Source organism: Thunnus albacares, chromosome 4 (assembly GCF_914725855.1).
Source record: "Thunnus albacares chromosome 4, fThuAlb1.1, whole genome shotgun sequence".
In the NCBI taxonomy this organism is placed as follows: Eukaryota; Metazoa; Chordata; class Actinopteri; order Scombriformes; family Scombridae; genus Thunnus; species Thunnus albacares.
In genome coordinates this window covers 15,707,305-15,735,050 of record NC_058109.1, presented here as the reverse complement: position 1 = coordinate 15,735,050, position 27,746 = coordinate 15,707,305, and the positions used below count along the sequence as shown (strand labels likewise).

At 39.2% G+C, this 27,746-nt stretch overlaps 1 protein-coding gene across 10 annotated transcripts in view; it reads right to left on the bottom strand.

Annotated features, from left to right (window-relative positions):
• Positions 1–27,746, bottom strand: part of atp2b2 (ATPase plasma membrane Ca2+ transporting 2) — a 152,576-nt gene that overhangs the window by 51,312 nt on the left and 73,518 nt on the right. For all 10 annotated transcript variants that reach the window (XM_044348949.1, XM_044348954.1, XM_044348952.1 and 7 more), the window contains exon 2: positions 24,463–25,216. In XM_044348949.1, coding sequence (XP_044204884.1) covers positions 24,463–24,661 — 199 coding nt within the window. In that variant the 5' untranslated portion in view covers positions 24,662–25,216. The remainder of the gene's footprint in view (positions 1–24,462; positions 25,217–27,746) is intronic.

Sequence of the window (27,746 nt, the reverse complement as noted above, 5' to 3'; positions counted from 1 at the left end):
ATAAATGGTTCACATTACAGTAACAAACATCTAACAATATCAAACTTAACTTTTCTTTTGATCCAAGTGGTAAAGAACAGCAAGAAAATCCAAACTTTATTTAAATGCACGGCAGGAAACAGCAGTCTTCTTTTAAATAATTTTGTTAAAAATGTTTTTTCAACAGAATTATTTGTTATGGTTAATAGCACTCAGCTTTGTAATCCATCTTGTTGTCTTGCTTTCTTCTTCTCTTGTCTTTCTCACTCTCAAACCACACACAAACCATCTCTAATTACCAGTTTGAGTCATAGTGGCTCTGCTCCTCGGCTCTGCGTTCCTTATATAATTCTGCTCAAGAGATGCAGGCCTTGTGCTTTGACCTCATCCACCTCCTCAAACACCATGAACGACTGTACATAAATATCTTTCGCTCTTTTATCTGGAGAACTTTGTACTGGCTTGAGGCACAATTTACAGATAGAATACTGTTCAAAACTATTCTCATACAGGAGCAAATAACTAAACTAAATAAATAGTTACCGTAATAGCTTTTTTGTGAACTTATCCTTTTTATTAATACTTTTTCCTTTAAAGATAGGTTATATAAGATTTAAATTATGGACTAATTAGAATCACAGAACATTGCTCTCTGTGCATTACAGTTGACATTATGCTGAATATGGGTTTCATTTAGGGTTGTAACTGTTCTTTATATTAAGTAATGTCCATATATTAAATCAGATTTATAACAACTTAAAAATATTCTTTATTATTTTTCTGAATTATTGATTAATTGTTAACTCAGAAAATAGTGCAAAATGCCCATCACAATTTTCCTGAGCTAAAAGGTGACAGATACCAACAGTCCAAAACCTAAAAAATATACAACTTAGAATTATATTAAAAAGAGAAAGGAGAAAATCTCCACATTTGAGAACCAGCAAATGTTTGGAATTTTTGTTTGGTTAAAGACTTAATCAATTATCAAAATTGTGGTCAATTAATTTTCTATCAATTGTATTATGTAAGATTGAAATGTGGGCAATTTAGAATAGTACATCACGATCAATGACTAAAAGTCTGTAGGGTTTCCATTTTATGGATTTTCTCAGGGGATCAAATTACAACCCCATTTGACATAATTGTACTGTGGTTCATTCTATATCTGTATTCCAGTCTTACATGGAGAGCTTATTCAGTCTATTTTACCTAAATTGGCAAAAATGTACTTACTCTGTTAATTCATGTTCATATATTAAATCATCTTTCACTAGAGCTACAAGAAGAATCTGCATCACTGGTATATCAGAAATTGTGGACTGTAAACTACAGTATATCTGCATCAAACCTGCACAAAGCTATGGAGGTGGCATTAAGTGCACTAAACTGCATTGCAAATTTATGCTCTGTATCCTCAGTTCAAATTATTCATAAACATCTCTTTCAAGCCGCATCACTGGTTTATATCTGGCTACTTTTCAGTGTAGTACGGTTATCTGGTTGCTAAGCACACACACACACACAAGCAGCAGTATTCACCGTCTCTCTTTCTCTCAGTGTGTCTCACAACCACAGACATTACCACAGCATTATGTCATGCATGGTGCGTCACTGGGTCTCCCAGGAGTGGCCCTGGATTGCACCTGATAACATCACGGCTGCATGACACTGTTTCACATGTGAATACATATGACTGTGTGATGACTTATTAACATCTGCAGAAAATAACTCATGAACCACTTGTGAATGCATCTGCATCTGACTTTGGAGGAGGAAGAACAAAGGAGAAGGATTACAGCGCTGCTGTGTAAAAAGCAAATGTTGAGATACTGGGAAAAAAGAGGTTTCACTTGCTCGAGAAAGAGAGAGGGAGCAACAGAGAGGGAGAAGAAGAGGACGGAAGGAGGGCAGGCTGAAAACAGAACAATTCCCAGCTCCTACGTAGGAGAATGCCCTGGTTACAAATAGATCAGTCTATAAATAGCCTCATTATCCATTCACTTTTAATTGTCTCTGTGAGAGGACCTAGCATGCTCTCCCATTGATCTCCACAGCACCCTGCCTCACATCACACACAAACATGTCTGCGTGTGTATGCATGTGTGTGTTTGTGTGTGCGTGTCTCCATGAGTCGTGACCGCCGGCACGTGCGTGTGTGTGTGTGTGTGTAACAAGGCTGGCCTTGCATGCCTGCAGTTGCTTGCACTATCATACGGTAAAAGTAGAGCTCATATAATCAGGCTTTAGCCAATTTCAGTTGGTTAGATACACAGATATACACACAAGCACAGATGTACATATTTTTACATATACACATCCAGCTTATGATGAGCCCTTTCTATCTTTTTAGATAGATCAGGTGCACATGAGAAATATGGCATTCACTCATATTCTAGCCAGTACTGCATCCACAGATTTTTTTTCTTGTTGTGGTAAAAACAACAAATACATATGCTAATCCTTCTACTCCACATCCCGTGTATCCATCCAGAGGCAGGGGAGCTAGTTATAGCATGCAAATGCACCATTCTGCATAAGGTCAGCAATAATTTCACATTAAGATACAGCATACTGCATAGTCTTTCTGCTATGTGATGAGACACGACTGCATGAGATGGTGCACCAGTTCAGATTGACATTTAACCTTGTTAAATGTTTTAACTGTGTTCTCCTTAAATGCCCTTGAGATGTGAGCTATGCTGTAATCAATCTCCCTAATCATTAAATACTCATTGCTTCCTGGAAAATCCTCTGCTAGCTTATGATTCCTTCCTGGATTGCTGATGGCTGCTTACTGCAAAAGATTCATTTGGCCGATTATGAAATATTGTAGGCTAAATACTGTCAGCCCACCTAACTGCTCTGGCAGTGGATTTTGAGGAGGCAGTGAGAGGGCAGAAAAACTGGGCTGATACACAGATGAGTCACAACAATCTCAGAAAGGAGTAAGGCTGATTGCAAAGGAGTCTTTCTGCTGCAATTCATTACCAAGAAGTGAAATCTGGGCAAACAGTAATATACACTGAAAGTACATCAACAGTAGATGAGAATAGGTTAAATGGATAATTTATGCATTGCACTTATTGTAATCAAGGTTTAAATGAAATTTGAGTCCACCGATGAAAAATGAGAAATGTGCACTAACAATCATTAGCAAAGGAATGAGGTTCCTTTTTCAAACTGATGGACTTAAAAACAGTGGGCAACCTGGTGACTCAGCAGATAAAGGCAAAAGACATTTATTGTACCAGCAATGCATCTTGTGTTAAATCTTAGTTATGAATTTGGTTGCATGCCATCAAATCACTCTTCCATATTTTCAGTCACTTTCCACTAAATACTAGATAATTAAGCAAGCACGCACCATAATAAACCACATTTGGCCCTATTAGATTGTGTGCATTAGAGAGCTACAGTTAGAATTTTTAATGTTCATGAGAAAACATATGATTATGTTATTAATCATGAAGTGGCATAAATGATCAACATGGGCGTCTTTGGCCCTCTAGGTTCAGAGCCAAGAAAAGCTGCCCCAGCCTCTGTAATGTAACAGACAAATTGGCTCTAAAACGAGCCTCTGTACTCTTTGATCATTCAAGAAACCTGACCATGAAGTCTGGCATAGTGACAACACTCTAATGTTATTATAATAAGATACTATATCATTAAAAAGAGACTTATTACACTTGTGTTGGAACTAGTAGTTGTAGTTCTTTCTATCGATTAATCTATCAATTATTTTTCCAAATTACCATTTAATCTATAAAATGTCAGAAAAAAGTGAAAAATTGAGACATTTTTATATTGCTTGCCTCGTGTGACTGACAGCCCAAAGGTTTTCAATTGACAAATTGATTGACAAGATTACAGAAATATTATATAAGATTCACCAAAGATTCATAGATATTTTTTTAAATCTCATGAGGATAAAATTGAATTTCTCTCCCCTTCCTCTGTGCTGTTCTTACTCTATAATTTATGGCTAGTAAGGCGCTGATCTGTCAAACGCAGCAGGATCTGTGATTTGAATCTGCATCGACAAATGGTACCTGCCTCACATCCTGTTTCCAAATAGACAAGAAGACAGGGACATACAAAAAGAAAAAAAAAGAAACTTTATGTCATCCTTTCTACATGAGAGGAAATGGAATTTTTTTCACTCAGAGGGAACATTATGGCATATTTTAACAGTTTTTTAAACCTTTTTTTTGTCAGTGGCTAAAAATAGATCTCCATGGAAACATTATGCATCCCATTCGTTGTGTGGAAATACCCACGACTCTGAACCTTGGAGAATGTGTGAATTAAATATGTGTGTGTGTTTTTGGATGACTGTGTTTGTGTCCAAGAGCATGCATGCATATGTATGCGTGTGCACAGGTATGTTCCACCAAAGAAAAGACGCTAAAGAATGAAAAGACGTGCTGACCTCTAAATGTCCTTGTAAAAAAAAAAGACACATGTTAGTAGAGCAGCAAGGATATTACATTTTTTCACATCTTCACACGATGGATTGAACTACATAATTTTCCATGTGTATAGTTCTTAGGTCGTAGCAGTATCCATTTTCCCTCCTGTTTGTTTTTACGTCTTCCTGTCTGTCTGTCTGAACTTTTTTCCCCCCTCATAATACCGTGTACCACAGTGTCCAAAACAAGTCACCATGGCAACAGGGTTTTACGATGATGATGATCATCATCATAACGACGCAAAATATTGATGCTTTTTTTCTGCAGCGAATCAATAGTTTCAACATGTATTCTCAGCTCTCACCATTTTAAAAAAGAGAGAGGAGGAATAAAGAGGGAAGACAGAGAGGGCTGAAGTGTGACTCAGAGAGCACAAGAGGGAGAGAAAAAGAGAGAGACAGAGAATGAGAGTAGGCTGGATGTAGAGTAACTCTATGAATAATAACCCATCAGCAGCTAAAAGGTGGATAATTATCATGCTCTTATTAGAAGATGGAGTGATGGAGAAATGTGTCACAGTGTCCTTGAGAATGACCTCCATGATAATGACACCATTTTATGCCATAAAAGAGGAAAGGGTTGTTACTGTATGTACAAAGGCAGAAAATAATAGAAATAGCCTAAAAGGGCAGATGTTGCTAAAGCTAGAATTAAAAAAATTATGTTATGTGTAAGTAAAAGACATAAATAGGAGGAGGGAGTGGGATGGAAAGAAGTGTGAAAAGGTTCAGACAATAACACGAAGGTGCACTCAAAGACAAGAAAAGAACACACAGAAACCTTTTACCGCTTCTTGGATCATCTTAACAAGGTGGTGGGCTTGTGTCTGTTATGTAGGACAAGGTAGAAGATTACACCTTTTGTAAAAAGGTTTTTTTTATATAATTATGGTGCTAGTTCAGGTGAGGAAGAGTATTGGAGGCTTTTAAATGAAGGTTGTACTTTCTTGTCCTTGTTTCAGTTGCCTATGTTTCTGTACATTTGTTCCTTGCACTGTATGTGGCATTGAGAGCTACTGGAAACTGGAGTCAAATTCATTTTATGTGTAAACATATTTAGACAATAAAGCCGCATCTGATTCTATTTCCTTGTGATACATATGTACCAGCATTGTTGCCAAATGTCTCATGGTTTACTGAAAATGTTCACTATAGGCTACTGTATATTAACCCAAAGTACAGTTTCCAAGGTGATAGGTTATCAAGTGTACTGTATATACTTAAGACTTTGTAGTAATAGAGCTAAAAACTAGATGTTATAACCTAAATTATATCAATTAAAGAACATGAAATAATTAAGCAGTCATCAATCACAAGCGAATAAGGGGAAAGACAGAATTAAAGCTGCACTAATCGATATTTTAATATTAACAATGAATTAAATGACATCATGTAATATGAAAGGTGAGGCTTGTAGTGGTGAAATCTGGGACGATTATCTCAAAACTCTGCAGTTCCTCTCAGCTCTACAGATCGTTTAGTATCATACAGCTCATTGTTTTGTTTTTCTAGCCCACAACCTACCAACTTTTTGTTCACTTTCATCTCTTTTATCAACCCTGTTTCCAGCAGCAGCAATCAGCTGATACACCAATTGTATGCTGCCTTATGCTAATGTTGCTGCTTGTCTACTGGATGTGTAACTGAGCAATCGGTTAGCTAACATGTTTTCCATATCAATTTATTAGTTGATAATTTGTCAGCACCGTGTTTACAGCTTGTTCTGCGACCTCCAACTAGACATATAAATCTATTAATAATACTTTGAGTAAAAACCTGATTTACACACAACATTGTAAACTGCAAAGAAGGAGAATTCCTGCTCTGTGCCACAGTGGCACTGCACTCCTATTGATTTACCCCAAATTGTATGTACGGTAAAGCAAAACACACTTATCATTTCAGTCAACCAAGTTGTGCAATGTCTGTAGAAATTTTAATCCAAGACATTGCACTAAAATTTTGATTAAAACACTTGGCATTTCATTCAAGCACTTATACTAAGACTTTAGTAGGGGATATAAATAAATTAAATTAAAATTAGATTAAAACTAAACTAATTATCCCCATGAGGGGACCACACCCAGCAGCACAGCAAGTCCACCCACTGTTAAATGAGGTATTTCCAGAAAGGAGTTCTCATCTTCATTTGAACACAGTGGGGCTGGACTTGTTTATGGAAACATCAGGGAACTGATGTTAGTGTGGCATATTTAAAACAGTGGAAAAGAGGAGTTTCAACCTCCATCCTGTGTTCAGATAGGGTTTAAAGAACTGTTTTGTCTTAGCATCGTCTCATCTGGTGTTGTCTTGGCTTCACAGACTGGCCTCTTTGCTCATCTTGTAATGTGGTTTTTGCGTGCACTGATTCTTTGTTCGGTCCACACACTGATGTGGCATATCTTCAGTGTAGTAACACACATGCAATCTTGCACTTTTATGTACAGACCACTGAGCAGTCACATTCTCACAGGCCAAACATGCAAGCAGACATACTGTACTGTATGTAAACAAACAGCTGAGAAAATAAATTCTCTCGTTTCATGAGGAGTCACAGGGTCACACGAACACGAATGCATGCTTGCACGCACAAACGCACACATAGATAGAGGCAGATCTATCGTTCATTCCCCTACGGACAGCCCCATCTAAAAGGTAATGGACTGGAAAGTGACACTGAGCAATTTCTGACACCATGTCCTTCCCATCATGAGTGCACTGTATATGTGTGTATGTTCATATGTATGCGGGTGTCATGACACCATTCTACAACCTATTATGGTATGTTTCTGCTTGTGCGACAGATCAGTCTAATAAGGCAGATGTCCTGGGAACAGGACCGGCGGCAGATTTTCATGTTTTTCAGGCAGCAAAGATGCTCAGACAAGCTGTGGTTATGGTTGCAGCTTTTACAAGTGGCCAAAATGTAGTGCACATCTGCCAAAACTGAATTATTTGTAATTTTTAAAACACTGTGAGCACCTCTTAGTCTTCTTCATGCTTTTCACTATCAAGACAACAAAGCTAGGGCATCTTGTTCCTTGATGTCGTATATTTGGGTTTTCTATAAGAAGGCTCAGATGTCACGGCAGTTTTTAAATTAAATGTATGTTGCAACGACGGAAAAAAAAATGCAATGCAATGTGTGTGTGTGTGTGTGTGTGTGTGTGTGTCTGTGGGGGCAGCTGTACAAGTGGGTGAGTTTAGCTGTCAGGCACTGTGCTCTGTGAGTCTGACTCATGCAAGAGATGGCAGAGTGGAGTGAGAGAACACAGCTCTCTCTCTCTTATGCATACATGCATGCAAACACACAAACCACTCACTCCATGGGCTAACTGATTATTACTTAGTAATCCTTCTTTACAGTATATATCGACATGTTAAGAGGAATTCTGTACAGAGATAAGTGGACGATAATGGTTGTATAAACAAAATTTTCGGGTCTTAAAGACTGAATAATGCATCCCATATTAATTTTATAAGCTAAATGCTCTGACCCAAAGCACACAGGCGTTTTTGTTTCTATGACGATACTTCTTGCAGGTTGTTTTTTTTTAATGGTTTGAAAAAAGCTGATTGTGTAATGTTTGTAAGGGAAAAAAAGGCCTCCACAATTACAAAACAACAACCAAAACCCGTAGATGTGGTTGGTGTATGCTGCTCATATCACAGAATTTGAATACCCAAAGGTTTAATTTACACCTCTTAGAAAATTCTTTTTGGAGGCCTGGCAAGTAACATATCAAGAGCAGCACGGCAGGGAAAAAAACAGAAACAAGCTGATAGTGACTCACATGGAATGAAGGCTTTAGTGCATATGGTCCTTGTAACAGTTTATTATGTCAAAATTATAACTGAGGTCTACTGTAGTTCATATCAAAGATCTGTTTGTCTGTCCGGTCCTGGGTGTGACCCACAGTCGACCGAAATCATGTGCGTGCATTCATCCATGTATATGTAGAAATGTGCTTATTCAACCAACTGTGAGTAGTCAAAAGTGGAAGAACAATGGAAAAAATATACATTTATAAGTCATTTACTTCCACCATGTGAGCCTCAAACACTGTAACGTTAGCTGGCTCAACTGCCCTAGATGTGGACACAACATTAATGAGACATCTGTTTACAGCCTCTGTGTGCGGGGAGGTATATGTGTGTGTGTGTGTGTGTGTGTGAAAGAAAGAGAAAGAGGAGAAAGAGAGAGGGTGTACGAGTGTGTTTAGACACAACTGCTTAGTGATAAGGCCAAAGTGTAATGGGGTCAGTAACTTCATCCTGCAATGCCCGCAATGACTGTTCAAAAGTTCATTCAATCAATACATCTATCCATGCACACATCCATCCATCCATCCATCCATCATTAGTCTGTCTGTTATTCATCCATCCATCTATGTTATAAAGTTAATTGTCAGCTTAACACTAATTCAGCCAATTTGTGGATCTGTTTTTCAAAATTCAGTCCTCCTATCAATTGATGAAACGTGATTGGTATTGAATCTGTATTTAACTCAAAGTCCCCCTCCAGTCACAGTCAAAAATGTGTTTTTCTTCTTGTTCCTTCACTTGAATGTTTGAGCATCACTGAGCAGAATGTATGTGCAGAGTTTGACACTAGAAGTTTGTTTTCACATTAATCTACTGAAGTTGGAAAGTTCTTCTGTTCTCACCTTAAATCTGAGTCAAAGGGGCGTACCTATGAGCATGATTTGTGACATCACAACTAATTTGGAGCCAATTGAGGGCCAGTATTCAACTTAGACAAGTGTGACAGGGAAACTTGAAGCTTCCAGTGCACATGCACTGAAAAAAATGCCTGACACAATTTGTTATTCAAAGCAGAGGATATTTGTATGTCCTAAAACATGTCAGGGCTCCAACCCTTTAGAATAGCTTACCTGAGGACATTATTTCTACCTTATTTGTCTGTTACTTATTTTATCTGTTACTCTCATGTGTTACTTTTATCCATTATTTTTATCATTACTTTTAATTATTTAATGTCTTATTTTGTTTTATGATTGTGATTTTGGATGCAACTGTTTTCCTGCTTTCTTTTACTTGTTTTTGTCTGTGAAGCACTTTGTAACTATTGTTTTGAAAAGTGCTATATAAATAAAGTTTATCATTATATTATTATTATTATTATTATTATTATTATTATTATTATTATTGTGATAAATAACAAAGAGCTGTCACTGTCCAGTAGCTGTAACAACTTATCCCCTCCTTTTCTCATTTGTCTGTATCTCACTTTCTCTTTTACAAACACATGGGTACGTAGAGGAAACACACCTGTTCCCTTTTCCTCTCATGTATGACTTATGTATGGCTGTCAGTAGAGTTATAGAGGAGCAGTTGTAATGTATTCATGGCTGCAGTAATATAGTAACATTTTGACAGCTTTAACACTAATAAAGATTTAGAGCTTATAAATTCCTGTGCATTTGCCAGTCAGACTGTCAGAATCACAAGTTATTATTCAATTTTTAATAACTCCTCCTAAATAATTCCTCTGAGAGGACTGTAATGGTTTTCTATTGTATCACATGGAGAGAAATCAAGATTTGAAGAGTGCTATTTAACATTACCCTGACACTGTAATTCTCACTGCGTGGCTTTAGCCTTCCCTGCCAATAAGAAGCTGTTGTATTTTCCCTCATGCCCACACACACACACACACACAAACATTTCCAAACTGCACACAAACACAGCATGCATACTCACACAAATCGCTCTCCCCTCCCTCCCCCTTGGGAGTGAAAAGGGAGAGCAGCAAGGGCCAAGAGGCTGAAAGGGAGAGTGACAGTGGTCTATCTCCTGTCTCCCATCTGGGTGTCAGTCTCTGGTTTCGCCCAGGGGTTCAGATAAGCTCCGGACACAATAGGGACAGCTATTAAAATTCAGACTACCTGAGAGAGTCATGAAATAATCATGACAGGTAAGGGAAATCTACACACTCTAATGTGCCCCTTATTGTCTGTCTGCCTTGAACTGTAGGAAAAATAGAGTGGAGTCAGGAGAACAGCCAACTGAATTAAAACAATGCTTTTAAATGATAAATTATATATTTAACAACAACAATAATGATGATGTTTTTCATCATTTTTACATTATTCAATACAATTTAATAAACACATCGTACAGTGGATAAAAACATGTTAGAATTATTTTCGTCCCACGCTCTTGCTACAGTATAGGAGCTTACAAACACTAACACTGTAGGGAAATTACAGCGGCGAGCGGAAAGAGTATTGAACTGTACTTGTGCAGTAGCATATTGATTGAACTGTAATGTGACTGAGCCCATGAAACCCCATCCAAAAAGTTCCATCTGCTGCACAAATGGATGCATCTCCTTTAATACTCCTGACATAAAACAGATGTACTTACGCAGTGTTCAACACAATTGATTTTTCCACATGCCACTAATGTAAGGCTAGTCATTTGGTGTTGGCAAGGTTATATTTATGCACAGTTAAGTAAACTGAACATACTAGAATATTTGTGATAGACATTTTTGTTATTACTTATTTGTTGTTGGGTTTTATTGTTTTGTTTTTTTTCAATAGTCAAAAACCCAAAGAAAGAAAGAATGAGCAAATATTTGGGATTTTTACTTGATACTTGAAAATTTTTATTAACTGATTAATTGTTTCAGCACTACTACAGAAATTCAACTTATTCTATGCATACAAAAAATGTGTAAGCAACTAACACACCCAAGTGCATTAATTGCATCTTAAATTACAGTGTTTGGTCAAAGGTTATGTAAAAAACTCCCCCATGCATATTTCTTTAAAGCCAAACCTGCTGCACTGTATGTGTTTACTGGATAAAATTGCAATAGCTGAATAACACTGTCACAAGAGAAGTTCTGTAGATACTGTAGAAGCTGGAATGATGTGTTTGCACATTAGGCAGTGTCTGATTTTGGTGCTTGGATCCTGTGTCCTTGGATAAGGGTGACTATCACTGTAGCAGTATCCCTGTGGGCTTATAGTTTGTGTTTCCTTGATGCCATCGGGCAAGGATTAAGTATTTCTTCACCAAGGATGATTTTTAAAAGTTCAGAAAAGATAAAGTTAGAACAAGACAGTATCCATGTTCCTGTTAATTTCTTCTGCTATACAGTATGTGTGAACTCTAAGTTGAAAGATAGCTGCTTTGTGCCCTTGAGCAAGGTAGGGTTGGATCTGGTCCAAGACTGTATCTATTCATGTGCCCTTGAGAAGGAAACGCTGTCTGTCTGTCTTGGCAGCACTGGTACCACCCTTGTTCTGCCCCACAGCGGGAGAAGAGAGAGGAGAGAGGTCAACTCAGGAAAAGAGCTGACATGGAGAGAAACAAGCCTGTTATAGCCTGGGACTCTGCATATCCAGCTAAAAGTATCGCCACGCCTGTCAACTCGCTATCCATACTGCTGGCTTCCAGCAGCCAGTTCAGATTCAGGACATTTCAGAGGACAAGGGCTGGATGTTGATGTATGACAGCAACCTGGGACAAGGAAGAGTTTTGAGATGTCAGTTTCCGGCACTGTGTGTTTGTGTGACTCACTTATCGAACGACAGACTTTCCGGGCAGGCTGGTAAAAAATAATGAGGTGGTCTGGTGGCCTGGTGCTGGAGAAGTTGTTTTCGAACTGGGGGGTCACAGGTTCAACAGCCACCTGTCCCTCAAGTGCCCTTGAGCAAGACACCTTTCCTCTGACTAAGACTTTCAGCTAAAATGTAGTTAAAATTACTTTAAAGTATGAAAAACATGGAGAGAGAATCATACCACTCCAAGCAAATATGAAAAGGGCAGATTTAATTTCTGGCCTTGATAACAATGTTTTTAGCATTACATCACCAAGCATCTCAAAGCCAGGGCAGCCAAGAGAAAAATGTTGTATTTCACTGCACATGTCAATCACTGTTCCTGCATGCTTAAAAGATGATCATAATAACATGATTAGACCAGATGTGAAATGCCTAGACCATCATGATAATCTGTAATTTCATATGTAATGTGAAGTGATAACTGGATTGTTTTACATGGAATAACTGCATGTTTAATATCTCAAATGATCTAAAAAAACCTTAAAATTCAAGTATAGCTTAAAGATTCGCACAAGGAAAGTTTACTGAGCACATACAGTATGTTGTTTTGTCAGCACTGGGTTACCAAGACAATCACATGTATTTTTACATTTTCACTCTGTACACTAAAGTATACACTCACACAGGCAGACATACTGTATACTGCTGTGAGTCAGCACCGGGCTCCATGGGAACAGGCCAATAGAGTCTGGTTTTTGGCATCTGTCCTCTTAATTCAGTCAGGCATCTCTTGGGACAGCTGACTTCACTGCCGGCCATGTCCAGAATTTGTGTGTCTGTCTGTCTTACATATCCGTCTGTCGAACGGTCCCTCTGACAAGCTGGGATTTATTAGGAGAAAGTTCTCACTGCCTCAATAAAACAACTACCATATTACACAAAACATGCATTACATAAATAATATTGTTGCTTGCTTGTGTTGCTGTTTGACCTTGACCAATATGCAAATGGTTACAACATGTAAAAGCTCTGTAGCTTTGTAGATTCTCCCTCCTTTGTATCTTTGTCATAAGGCTTTTAAATTGATATCAACCAGTATTTCATAAAAAAAGAGGCATAGTTTCCTCATATTTTGTACATTCAAGACCAATTTTTCGAACAAGGATTAGGCCTAGTTCTAGACTAAAAATGCATTTCAGTGAATAATGGATATAAATTTTGTTTTAGTCCAAGACTTTGTTTAATCCCTGTCTGGGAAACCAGCCCACTGTGTACTTCTCCAGAGACAGTAATCAAACTCTGATATGAAAGCCTAAGCATCTGAGAAGTGATTGCACTTCACAACACATCCCAGTGGAAATGTTCACAAGCCATTATTATTTTTTCCCTACACCTGCTCATCTTTTTGTAATATGCCACATTAAAAAACACTGGCACAGCTTTGCTACAAGGCATACTTTGCAATTAGGTATACATAAGGTTCATAGGTTGTCACTAAAAATGTTATCATTGGTGAATAAATTCTTTATTAATGCTTAGTAGATGAGTAGGAAGCTGCATAAACAAAATTACCTTTTGGGTTGACAGGTTGGGAAAGCTTTCTTGGTTTTCTGTTTTATATCAAGCCATGAATGTTGCAGTTTTAATTGTTGGCAAGTCAGTGATGAAGGATGAAAGGCTTTTCAATTTACAGTAAGCTATCAAGCTTGCAGATTCAAATGTTAGTGCAGTAAATCATTCATACACTAAAAGGTTATTTTTCCTCATGTTTTTTTGATGACAGGTAGAATTACTCTGTGGGATGGGTTTTTTATGATTAATTAAAGCTAAAATCTGTAATGCTTTTGCATTAATACATTGTTTTATGCATCTCTACCATGGTGTGTTATAAAACATAGACGACACAGTTAAAATGAGGTTTGTTTGCTTGTGCCTGTCAACTTCAAGATGCCAAACTTTCATTTCTTTCCATTTAACTGTTGTCTCTGCATACCAAAAAGAAAAAAAAAGCAACAATAGACACTTTGTCATCTTTGCTTTAGTTTGAACCTGCAGAAAGTTATGGACTGTAGCTTTAAAGATCAAACTACAAAGACAAAGCAAGTCCTTTGGCAGAGGATAAACACCAACCAGAGATTCTTTCAACTGTGTGCTTACATTCTAGTAACCCACATTCTTACAAGTTATTTTCATTTGTGAATTATACTAACTGATCTAAAAACATTAACAAATGAATTCACAATAAATAACGAGTGACAACTTAAAGTCATATCAAAGAAATGTATCAGCTGAACTGCTCCTTAAGACTTTCTTTCCCTAATACATCTTCTTAATATTGCATATATCGATCAGCCACAACATTAAAACCCTAACCTGCTAAAACAGCTCTGACCCTTTGACGCAGAACTCTAAAAGACTTCAGAAGGTGTCCTCTGCTATCTGGCACCAAGACATTAGCAGCAGATCCTTTAAGTGCTTTAAGTTGTGAGGTGGGGCCTCCATGTATCAGACTTGTTTTTCCAGCACATCCCAGATGCTTGCTTGATCGGACTGAGATCTTGGGACTTTGGAGGCCAAGGCAACTCCTTGAACTCTTTGTCATGTTCCTCAAACCATTCCTGAATAATTTTTGCAGTGTAGAAGGGCGCATTATCCTACTGAAAGAGGCCACTGCAATCCTGGAATACTGTTGCCATGACGGGGTGTACTTGGTCTGCAACAATGTTTAAGTAGGTGGTACATGTCATGTACATGTACATGTAACATCGACATGACTGCCAGGACCCAAGGTTTCCCAGCAGAACATTGCCCAGAGCATCACACTGCCTCCGCTGGCTTGCCATCTTCCCATAGTGCATCCTGTTGCCTTATGTTCTCCAGATAAATGACGCACATGTACCCGACTGTCCACATGATGTAAAAGAAAATGTGATTCATCAGACCAGGCCACCTTCTTCCATTGTTCCATGGTCCAGTTCTGATGCTCACATGCCCATTGTAGGCGCTTTTGGTGGTGGACAGGGGTCAGCATGGGCACTCTGACTGGTCTGTGGCAACGCAGCCCAATACACAGCAAAGTGGGATGCACTGTGTGTTCGTACACCTGTCTATCATAGCCAGCATTAACTTTTCAGCAATTTGTGCTACAGTAGCTCTTCTGTGGGATCGGACCAGACGGGTTAACCCTCACTCCCCACACCTATCAGTGAGCCTAAAATGCCCATGACCCTGTCGCCAGTTTACAGCTTGTCCTTCCTTGGACCACTTTTGGTAGGTACTGACCACTGCATACCAGGAACATCCCACAAGACCTGCCATTTTGGAGATGCTCTGACCCAGTCGTCTAGCCATCACAATTTGGCCCTTGTCAAAGTCAATCATCCTTATGCTTACCCATTTTTCCTGCTTCCAGCACTCCAAATTCAAGAACTGACTGTTCACTTGCTGCCTAATATATCCCAACCCTTGACAGGTGCCATTGTAACGAGATAATCAATGTTATTCACTTCACCTGTCAGTGGTTTTAATGTTGTGGCTGATCGGTAGAGTTCTGTTGCAGAGTGATTGACCGATGAGCCATAATGCTGCTTCAGCCTGCCTCAAGGTCACTGCTACTACACTGCAGAAGAACACCTGTGTGAGTAGTGGTGTGTATTTGTGTCTGTGTGTGTGTCTACCTACAATGTGGTTTTGCTCCCTCACAGAGCAAAATGGCTGTGTATCATTTATAATCTGTCCTCTGAGAGCCATCTCCCTTCTTCACTGCCTCCTATTTCATTCTCTCTTTTTCTACCTCTTCTATCCTTTTTACAGAGCCACTGGGGGAGGGGAGGAGAGAGGAGGACAGAAACGAGAGGAGGAGAAGAGGAGAGGAGGAGAGGAGTTGCAGAGCAGGAGAAATTGTCCTTATTAAAGAGACAGCAGCTCCATGTGAGAGATCCCTTGTGGGACAGAGATTAAATAGACTGCATCAGAGGGGAACGCGCTCGTGGTGCTGTGACTGGAGGACGCGATTAGTATGATCATCAGGGAGGGATGGAGGGAGGGTGGAAAAGAAAGGGAGCAAGGAGGAGAGGTAGGATGAGTGATAAACAGACTAGAAGAACAGAGGAGAGGTGGAGAAGGAACAACAGGGTCGAGAATACGATGTGTAGAAATGTCGAAGCACGCAGACTGAAATGTACACTTTATTTCAAGGGAGGGATGACAAAAGATTAGAAGGAAAACAGGGCAAAGATGGGTGTAAATGAAGGAAAAGAAGAGAGCAGAAAGGGTGTATAAACCAAACTCGAAAGGAGAAGGTGAGAAGAGGTGGATAAAATGAGTGGGGCAAACAGTTTCCCGAGTTATGTATAGAATTCATAAAGGCCTCGTCATGGGACCAGTACAGAACACAGCAAGTGAGATATGTAGGAGGAATAAGAAGAGTAATAGCAGCATAGCACAGTACAGATATTAAAGAGGGGAACTACAAAAATGATACTAGGTGGACAACCGCATCTGTGGGAGGAGGCGGCTATCAAACAAACAGCAGAATAGAGAAATAGAAAGATAAACATACTAATTAAGGATTAGTTTACTAATTTTATACACATCTGACCCTTGGAGTTGCTTCATAGACATGAAGAAAGAGGCAGGAATAATGTTTCTTGGTCATCCTTATTTTAGCAAATCTTCTTTCTTTCTCCTGCTATAGCTCCAATTCATTTTCTTTTACTTCTCTGTCTACATTTTCTGCCAACTACACACGTATACACACCACTACATCTGTGTCCTTGAGCAATGGACATGAATCAGGGCAATGTCACTTAAGAAAAATGGATGTAAACATCCAAATCACTGGTTACAGATCAATAGATTTCTGTGTGAGACCCGATGCTGTACTGTAAGTGTGTTTGTGTGGAGGCATTTGGGGATTGGTGAGTGTGTGGTTTTGAATCAAATTCTGATAAACAAGTCAAGTGTTAACGTCAATGAGTGGACTGTTTACACAAGAACCATCAACAAGCTTCTCCCAGGAGAAATACAAGTATTGTGTATTATGTATCATCTGGCCACCATCCACCACTGTCATTACTGCCACAAAAAGCAATGTAGGAGCATTCCCCTATGGGATTTGCTATAAACACAACTGTCCTCAATCAATTCATAGTGACCTGCATTTCTGCAAGCCATTTTTTCCACCTGTCAAAACTTACCACGTATTATATTGCTGAAATTGAATGATTAATAATGGTAAAAAATATTATCTTTATTTATTATCTTTATTGTCTTTGATAAAATCATCATTAAATATTGTCTCTCTTTCAACAAAGATAATCTGATTAATATCAATCAAAAATCAACATCTATATCTTGTTAATAAAATTTTCCACCAGTTTAGGTACAAACAAAAGTTAAAACATATCAATCTTTTAAAATGGTGTGCTACTTTTGCAGCACTATCACAATGTTACTAACTGAGCATTAGAAGTGAGAGTAGAAAAGAGAGAGATGATGAAGGTTATAGATGTAGAGCAGGTCTATTTAGGCTACGCTGTACAGTGGCCCATTGGGATACCAGCAGCCGACCAGCACACAGAAATAGAAATGGGAGCAGAGGACAGAGAGGAGACAGAGAAAGGAGAAGAGGTAAGGTGTGGTGAGAGAGAAAAATGGGAGGTGGGAGGGTTGATGAGGACGAGGTCTTGAGGGGACAGGAAGGAGAGGTAGAGGGGGACAAAGATAGGGAGGAAGTGAGAGAAATTTAAAGGTGCCCTGCAGAGCAGTTCATTTGTTTATTTATGAGAGGGTCCCCGTTTTGTTTGTCTCATGTACACGTGATACACAGCACTGCCAATGGTTTCACACTATTCCAATTATCTGCAGGTGGCTTTAATGTGCCAAGAAACGCAGCAATGCGCCAACAAAAGGCAGGGAAGAAAAAGACTGCAAGCTAGTAAACATGGATGTAAACAATGCAGGTTTTAAACTTTTAACAAAAGTCAGCTTTGCAAATGTTTTGTGAGGGAGGAAATGCATTCAATATGTTTGTTAGACCTCAGGGATGCATTTTGGTAACACTTAATTTAAACATAATTTCTGTTTGTTTATGAGAAAACTCCACACGTCAGCTTTAAGTCAGACATCATGGATAATTTAACCATCCTATAGATTTATGTTATGTCTGTATGTATGTTTATTTTATTCTTTTTCTATTTTATTACTACTAAAACTACCTTTCTGACCAAAAACGTTTTCAGCCACCGTTGCAATGGAGAAAAAGCCAGTCAGAGGCTCACATCAGAGCTGTAGCAAATTCAAAATGTTTAGTTGTTGCAATTGGTAACAACAACTGGTACCATAGTTGCCAAATGCATCCAAATTTGATGGAGGATCCAAGAGTGAACTGATTTATGCTGCTAAATTTATTATAAGGTTTCTACAAAGTGTAAACTTTAGCTTCCGTTCGACATTAGCAACACACGCAACAGAATTCTAACTCGATAATTACATGTTTCATAACAAAATGCGCAGTATGAGTCATAGTTAACTTCTGTCCATACATTTTTATGTACACAGACATGTACCTTTGACCTTTTAATCAAAGAACTGAATATTTTACAAAGTTGCCCACAAAGTTGTTCAGTCATTCTGACCTGTTGAAGATCCGCGTAGGATCAAAGCGTTGTTCAGATTAAATTTTGGAGTAAGTGTGCAGGCATTACCGTTTCATTGATTTTACTTTTTAATAGCCCTGCACCTATGTGATGTGTTATAAATATTCTCCTTCAACTTTTACTTCTGGAACTACATGAGCCTGAAATAACTTCCAAGTAAACAATCTATGGGGTGAAGAAGATGAGCAAAAAAATTTGGGAGACATGAGATGGAGATGTCATTATTCAGGGTTACATGATTAAATGTAGGTTGTATGTCAGATGTTCATTTTAATGTGGCCAAAGTTTCAAATAATGAGGTCAACATATGTAGAAGTAATCCCTGTGAACAAAAAGCACCAGCTTCAGACTGCTCTGAACACTCGGTTTCCAATGGTTTTTTCTACTTTTAGCCCAAGCTAACATCGGCTCATGATGGACTTCTGTACATGGTCATCTGCTCCCCACACAGGACAAGAGTTCACTGCTCTGCTCTGCTAACATTATCGCATTTTTCCATTGTTTTAGGAGTAGTCACGCAGAGCCATGACCCGAGTCTAGCTGGCAAGCTGTGTGTTTTTCCATTACACAGCATGGCAGGGGTAAAATAAGTGGGAGTTATGCTGGTCGTCTGCAGCTCTTCATCAAACATCTCACTGTGGCTGTTTCTGCTTTTACTATTCCTCCCTGCATTATTTCTAACTGATCTGCTGAACAAAGAGCTCCAAATATACCCATATCTTGTTGTGTTGACTGGTTTTTAGCACCACCATAATGAAGCTCTGCTAATTCGGTGAGGAACACGTTTCATTTCCTGTGAATTCTTCACAACAAAAGTCTTCCATTATTTAGTCATTTAAAAGCTTTTAATATGAAGCAGTAAAGCAGGAAATGTTAGGTTTGCATCGGCGGTAATTTAACACAACTCTGATATGGCTGCCCCTCGGCAGGCTTCCAGAAAGCTGGCAAATCAGAACATAGTGGGCTCATCAGGAGGGGGGGCCTTAAAGAGTCAGGAGCTAAGACTGCCTGTTAAGAGACAGAGGCTGTACTGAGGGGCTACATAAAGGGCCAGTGTAAGATAAATAAAGAGTTTTTTGAACGGTGAATCATGCAAAGCTACTCTAGTGGAGTCCCAGAATAAAATATAGAGCTGGAAATGAGCATAATAGGTCCCCTTTTAGTTTAAAACATTACATTTTTGATGTGGTGTTGGTTAAGGTAACGGTAAACATCTGTTACAGCCTTCATCAGAACTCCTGGTGTTCACAGTCAGTAGGTGGTGGAGGAGGTGTGCCTATGTGCAGTGGGAATCAAATCATGAACCAAAGGCCAAGGGGAGATGGAGAGGAGACTGAAGTAGCAGGGAGACTGAAATGAAGCTTGGTGATTTTTTAGAGGCCAAAGAATAACATTAGAAGTAAAATGTGCAAGGGTGAGGATATGACATTGAGGGATCAGTCTATATTATAAGTTATTAAAAAAACAACAACTTGTAACTCATATTGGCCATTTAAAGGTACTGCTGTATAGTAAGTATTTAGCACTGTCTCTCATGCATGAGATAGTGATTCAGCCCATCACCTTGGTTTGAGAAGTCGTACCGATGTACAACTCTTCAGACAGTGAACTGAAATTATAAAAAGGTATGATAGCCATGAGTTTCATCTTTTAGGGGTGTCTTTTGATTTTCTTCTTTGTATGATGATATAGGACATTCTGTACACTACTGAAAATTCACAGAACTGTTGTAATTCCTTTATGAGACAAATACATAATCTGCATCCATAATTCAGTATGCATGCTGTAGTGATGCATATTTTAAATGTTATTTTAGTAAAAATTACAGGCATTTTGAGGTGGACAGACTCTTTGTATATAATGCGTTTCCCAATGTGGTACCTATATTTATTTTTCCTTACCGGCAACGTCTTGCTAAGTACCCTCCTACCCTCCTGTTCTCACAACATCAAAGACTATCAATGCCCTAAGCACCTCTTTATCCTCCCAGCCCTCGAGGAACAGCTACGTCCTGAGCACTCTCTCGCAATTCCTTGCTCCCCACCCAGGAGGACCTACTGATGTGCTGAAGCTTTCTACCGTCTCTTGAGAAAATAATTGTACTGTCAGCACCAAACGTCTTTTTTCTCCTATCTCACAAGAAGCAGGTCATACCCCGAGCAGCTTCCTGGCGTCTCTTCTCGGAAACTAAGCTTTAGCTTGACATCCCATCTGGCCTCTGAATGACTCATACTATTCACCCGCTGGCTGCCTGAGGGAAATGCTAGCTTCTTCACCCTGCAGTCACCTACAAGGCAACACATAGGTAACTACATCCTGGGTGCAGGTATACAGTACAAGGAACCAGGCTACTGAGAAAATTGAAGGGTAAGAGACAGAGAATCCTTGCATGCTGAGATGTGCCACTTAATCGGCATTCATTTCATCATCATCAGGGTGTATCAAGCTATCTCATGCGATTTTGATTTAAAAAAGGATTTTTACTTTTTAATCTTTAATTTATGTATGACATTTCTCCTCTTTGGGTTATAGAAATTATGCATCCATTGGGGTCATTAAACCTTAATGTGTAGAAGGAAGCTTCTAGTTCCTAAAAAAGTTCTAATTGTTAACAATAGAGACATGTTTCCCCAAACCGTGGCTATTATATTGTATGTGCTATACTGTTTCCTTTCTGATTATCATGTACATATTTCAGTAGGTATCGTGTGGGAGTTATTGTGCTGTAGCGGTCCTCAGTCTTTCATTTATTCTCCTATTGCTCTGCTTAGAAATGTAGTGAGCGCTGTATACTCGAACCCTAAGGCCAGAGTATGGTTATTTACTAATAACTTTAATTTCTTATTAGATAAATAAACAGGTTCTCAAATGTCTCACTGCTGGACCAAATTTTTACAGTTTTATGTACTGTAGCAACAATGCGGCAGTAGCCTTGTGCCTGGTGTGTCTAAATGCATGTAGTCAAGAGTGCAACCTCTTCGTTGGTTGCATTTCTATACTTACAGAGCCATTATGCATTTATGCTGCATAATGGGCTATAGCCATTCATGAACTGTTAGTATCATGTGAAAGGGCTGGTATAGGCTATAGTATGTGGGGTTAATAGGTCAACCGTGCTCAGGGCCTCTTACCATCAAACACAGGCCCCTGGGACACATAGAGATTACACACAACACACATGATGACAGCAAGCAATACAGAATACCTTCAAGGATAATTACCACGATCATATTTCTGAGGTAACATATGTTCTGTGGAGCAACCACACACAGACACACAGCACACTAGAGGACCCACACAGCATAAACATAGAAACACCTGGGATCACTAATGCAAATAGCACCAGATACCATTACTCAGTTTCCACTTATTGCAGGTTCCAGTGAGAGATAAAATAATTAAGTAAAACAATTAATAATTATAACCAGGGATGAGAGAAGAGAAGCATCCTGCTTGTTAGCAGTAGAGAAAGATCTTTACCAAAACATAATAGATTTATGTTCTTCATTTTCCATCCCATGCGGCCAAAATCTTCACACAATGATATGTAAATCCAATGAATTTCACATATCTGAATATAATTAATGGAGCACAATTGTGGTAATGTTTAGATAATATATATATATATATATATATATAAAATATATAAATAATAATCCAGTTGGCAGAGCATGGCCTTTAGATACATTCTGGTTGTTCCTGGAACAACCAGTAAACTTAAAACAAACACTGTGGACACCTTTAAAAAGCATTTGTTCAGATTTGTCTTTGGGTAATTTTCTATTTTCTATTTATTCTGTTTTTTATTGTGTTTTATGTCTGTATGTATGTTTATGCTTTATTTCCTCTGTGAAACACTTTGTGATGTCTCTGCTCTTGAAAGGTGTTACATAAATAAAGTTAATTACTTACTTACTTCTGAACTGCTCCTTAGAGCAATGTTTTCCTGTTTTTCTTCTGTGTTCTTTTACTATTATTATTTTTCCCATTGGACATTTCAAAAAGGAAGTTTTTTTTGTCTGTGATACAGAATAACTTAAACATAATTTGCAATAAGAAATTATTGTTTTGAGAATATAATAAATGTTTAAAATGTGTTGCATCGAGTAATTATGACTCAACAACTGAAAGCAAAAAATTACCAATAGCAGTTAGCATGTTAATAATTATAATTTTCCTGTTTCTATTTCAGAAGTTAAATTACTTCAATTTTAGTTTTATTGCAAGTCTGGAGGCTGTGATTCTCAGTTAGTGTTCAGCATGCTGATAAAATGTAATGTTTGTGTATCCAATCGGGATGCTCGTGAGAAAAATGAAATTATAATTTTATGTCCATTATGATAATTTTATTGCTGGTTCACATTTAGTTTCATTTCAGTATCGCTGTAACACTGCAGGCATGTTTTACTCTGGTGTTGCAAATATGGTGATGAGCAAAAGGCACTCTATCCGCTGTCAATGCCAGTGTTCTATTCCATCCCATTTTTATTCAACTCTCTCTCAAGATTTTCTGAATTTATCTAGTTTTCTGTGATGTTGTCTCCTTGCAGGTATTACTTAGAAGTGGTGCTATTGGATGTGAAGACCTGGAAACACAATCTTCCGTGACCATCAGCCTATAAGGTTACAGGTTACCTCTGATGTCACACAGGTAACACTACATGAATACTGATCAATGATCCCTACCCCAGAGGAGGTGGATGATTTCAACGCTGTTATAAATATTCAATACACAGATGTAAAAGCATTAGAGAGGTCCAATTTTTGTATGTTTGCTGTGCTGCTGCTTCACAGGTGCTCTCCCTTTAATAGCAGCTGGGGATGAAGCAACAGAAAATCCTACTTTAATGCAATTTGTAGATATTACAGGTTGGGGCATTTAAATAATAGATGCATGTGTAAGTGTTTGAATTGCCTAGAGGATATTATGACAAAGCTAAGGTATGTACAGTATGTGATAAAAAAAAGGTGTATTCAAGGTATTCTGTGGTAGACGAACGGGCTGACACCATCACATGCTATGCTGCTATGCATTTGTCACATCTTTTTATTGAAAATCTTCTCTATGAAGAAAAATGCTGTATTTCAATACAGCTGAACTAACCTACAACTGTTAGGAAGAAAAAGTATAAATAGATATTGGCATTGCACTGCAGTAAGGAAACATATACCATATATTTTTAAATGAAAATTAATAAAAAAGAGACAGGTATGACATTGGATTTTTTGCTTTCTCATTCCACTCATGCCCAGTTCATATTTGCAGACGCCACAGAACATCCCACGTGGCCAAAACCTTCACCGTGTTGCCCCAGAGACCTGCTCCTTAATAAAGCTACGGCTGATTGGCTGACGGGACAGGAGAATGACAAGGGAGGGTGGGGGGGCTTGAGTGGAGGAGGGGGAGTGGGGGGGGGCTAAACTGTCCAGAGAGATTTCTATGCATACTAAACAGGTCAAACACTAGCCGGCTGAGAAGAATTTTCATTAGTCCCTTCAAACGGGACTCCCTCCCCTGTCTGCTGTTCTGATGCTGTGCTTATGCATTTCTCCAGGTGCTTTACAAGGTTTGTGTATGTCTGTGCTCTTAACAATGATTTTAATATCAAATAAAGCAGGTGTTGCAAGTAAATAATGAATCCAAACCCAAATCAATAGTGAATCCAATGAAAATCTACCATCAGTCTTATGTACGGTACAACATAGTAGGACACATTCCTCAAGATGAGATCCCGCATATGAAACACACCACTGCACACACATTCACATACACACCCACGCACGCACACATACACAGAGAAGCAGAGGGACTCACCTTCTGTGGGTGAGGTTTTCAGTCGTCTGCACAGTCCCTCTACGCCCCCGTAGTCCTCCTGGAGCTTGACCACCGCCTCTGTGCCACGCAGCTCCATCAACGAGCGCAGATCCATGATCGAGCAGCCGAAGCCCGCTGCATGGTTGCCCTCGTTTCTTTGGTTCTTGGCATAAAAATCGCTGTTTGACATGTCCCCCATGATGTCAGCTAGTCAGGTCAGTTAGATTAGTGTTTGTTATTGCTTATAGATCAATCAAAAAGCTTGCACAACAGAGAGATGAGCTCAGTCTCATCCAAAATAAAAATCCAAAATTGGAATCAAGCAGGCAACAACAACCAAAAAAGGAAAAAGAATGCCACTTGTAGGTTAAGTGGGCAGATTGAGATATTAAAAAGGGGGGGGGGATCCAAGGGGATTAATTGATGAGCAGCTTCTCTGTTTCAGGAGAGACTGTCAGATATAAGCAGACCAAAAACCATCAGAGAAGTGAAGAAACAGAAGAGGAGAAAGAGCAGCAGAGAACAAGGAGAGGAGGGGATGACGAAACACAAATTGGGAGCATCCAGGTGAGCGTCGGACAGCCCCAGTGGTCAGGTCCTGAGAAGTGCAATGATGGTGGTTGCAAGTCCTGTAGGTCTCAGGCTCACCACGGCTGCAGTCCAGACCCGCTCCATGTGTGGCTTCCCATTGCTGCTATTCTGCTGTTGCCTCCGTTGCCTCTCTGTCTCTACATGGTGGTCTTCCCCATCACTGCTACAGAGAGAGAGGGAGAGAGAGAGAGAGAGAGAAAGACGAATTCGAGAGATGAATTCAAAGAGGACAGAAGGTGAGGGAGGAGGAGAGAGAGACACAGAAAGAGAGCACAAGGATGAGCGTTGCGTTCTCAGGGCAGGGGTGAATGCAGCGGTAGATGTTGCACGGCTGAAGGACAGCCTTTCCTGGCTGCTGCAGTAACTGTAGCTCTGCTGTCTCTATCTACTGCTGCTGCTGCCGCTACTGGTGCTGCTAACCTCATTCTGAGGACACGCCGACTGACAGAGAGAGAGAGAGAGAGAGAGAGAGAGAGAGAGAGAGAGAGAAAGAGAGAGAGGATATGAAAGAGAGGGAGGGTGGAGAGGATGCTCCTTTCTGGTGCAGAGCAGAGAGGAGTTGTGCGCGGGCGGGAGGCTGGGGCTGCTCTGACGACAAAGCGGAGAGGCAGCACGTAACGCTGCGCTGTCACAGGGAGGATGGGCTGAGCTAGAAAGCTGCTGCTGCTGTCTCACCACTAGTTCTCTCTCATTCTACAGTAAGTGACCTCTCCTATGCAGTCACTCTATCTCAGTGATAAATTCCTCTCTGCCTGTTGTCTTGTAATAGCTGGCATTAATGATTTCGCTCCATGTCTCCCACCCTCCCACCTTAGAGCTACACTCAGCTCGGAGAAGAGACTTCTGCAGTGTTAGAGCAGCAGACTGCAATTAACTACATTATGATGATTCAAAGTCTAACCACTTTACAGCAACTGAAAGGAAAGCAACACCATGAAACAAAAAAAACTGAATACAGCTTGACAAGATACCAAGAAAGAACAAAACCAACAATGCGTTTGTGCATCTCTCAGTACTTCTGGCTTCCCTGCATCGTCTGTGGCACTCATTGTTCCCACTGAGAATGTCAAATTTAAAAACTGATCACATATGTCGTTTCAGTCAAAAAAGGTTGCAACAGCTGGGCACTGTAGTTATGAGCAAAAATTACTCAAACGGCCGTGGTTTAATAGACATTTGGTGCTCGACTGAGTTTTTTACAGCACAAGGACTGAAAATAAATACGCCCAGTGCAACGGTGTGGCTCATTCATGTGTTTTTAATAGTTTTTGGACAACAATGGACCTCTATGGCCTAGGGAAATAAGCTACAGTACACAGGCTTTGGCTTCACTGACAATACTTGTTAATAGTAGAATCAGTTCACTGCTGGTTTTGGTCATTTCATGGAATTTATTTTAAATAAGAAAAACATCGACATTCCCTATAAAGTCACCAGTCACCTCCGCACAAACACAAATACATAATATCAGTACACAATGAATGCACAAAACACTATTTATCTGTCACCAATGATTTACACGAGTGCCTCCATTTTCGATCAATGACTGAAAATGGAGGAAAATTGATCAACCCTAACTAGATGTATCAAAAATGAGGTTCATCATTAATATAATTATCCAAAGTAAACCTCTGGCTCACAGCTGCCCTTCATCCCTACCCATCCACTGAAGGGGAGACCTGGAATCAAAGTGCCACTGTATCGTATTATGCTGAATGCTACAATAAATCAACACTGAAGTACAAAAAATTGGAGTGGCTCTAGTGCCTCCACACTATCTGCAAGGCAGAGTATTAATACTGCAGAGACATCCTCAAGGCTCAAGAAGACACTTTGTACATTCAGTTAAAGTCAGATGAAAGAGCAAAGTTTGCCAAAAGATTCAAAATTCAAGATTCACTTTATCGTCCCACATTGTAGGAAATTTGGATCGGGTTCCCACCCATGCTGCATCCATAAAAAACATTCCACATAAATAAAAGACAGTGTAAAACAGCTACAGGGAACAAGAAAAATATCGAAGAACATAATAATAAAACATACAGAAAAAAGACAGAAAAAAACATACACTGATGTTAAATAGATAAAAACCTATGGTACAGAAAAAAGTGCAGAAAGTTGCTACAACTGGAAAACAGTCAATTATCAATTGATAAGTAAAAATAAAGCTCTGCTGGTTTTTATATCAATTTCATCCTTATTTCATTTGCCACCATTTAAAATTTTAATTGAAGTAGGGATAAAAGAATTTTTAAATCCATTCAATCGACAGCATGTTGCTCTAAACCTCCTCCCTGATGGCAGTAGCTAGTACTCAGCATGTAGCACATGGGATGGGTTGATTATTATCTTGTTGGCTTGCCTCAGAACAGCCTATTCATTGGTAGACTGCAGGGATGGATGCTGTCTTATACCTATTATCTTCCATGAAGTCTGCATGAGTCGGACTAGTTTGGACTTGCACACAGAGGTTACCAAACCAAGCTGTGATGCTGTATCTAATTAGGCTCTCAAAGACTGCCTGATAAAAGACTATCATAAACTTCTAATCAACACCATGAACTCTGAGTCACAAGAAGTGCAGATGTTGTTGTAGTCTTCTACAAAGACCGTCAACATGTGTGCTCCAGGTCAGCGAGCTATCAATAAAAACACCAAGGTATTTGTATGAGGAGACCTGTGAGATGTTTTCA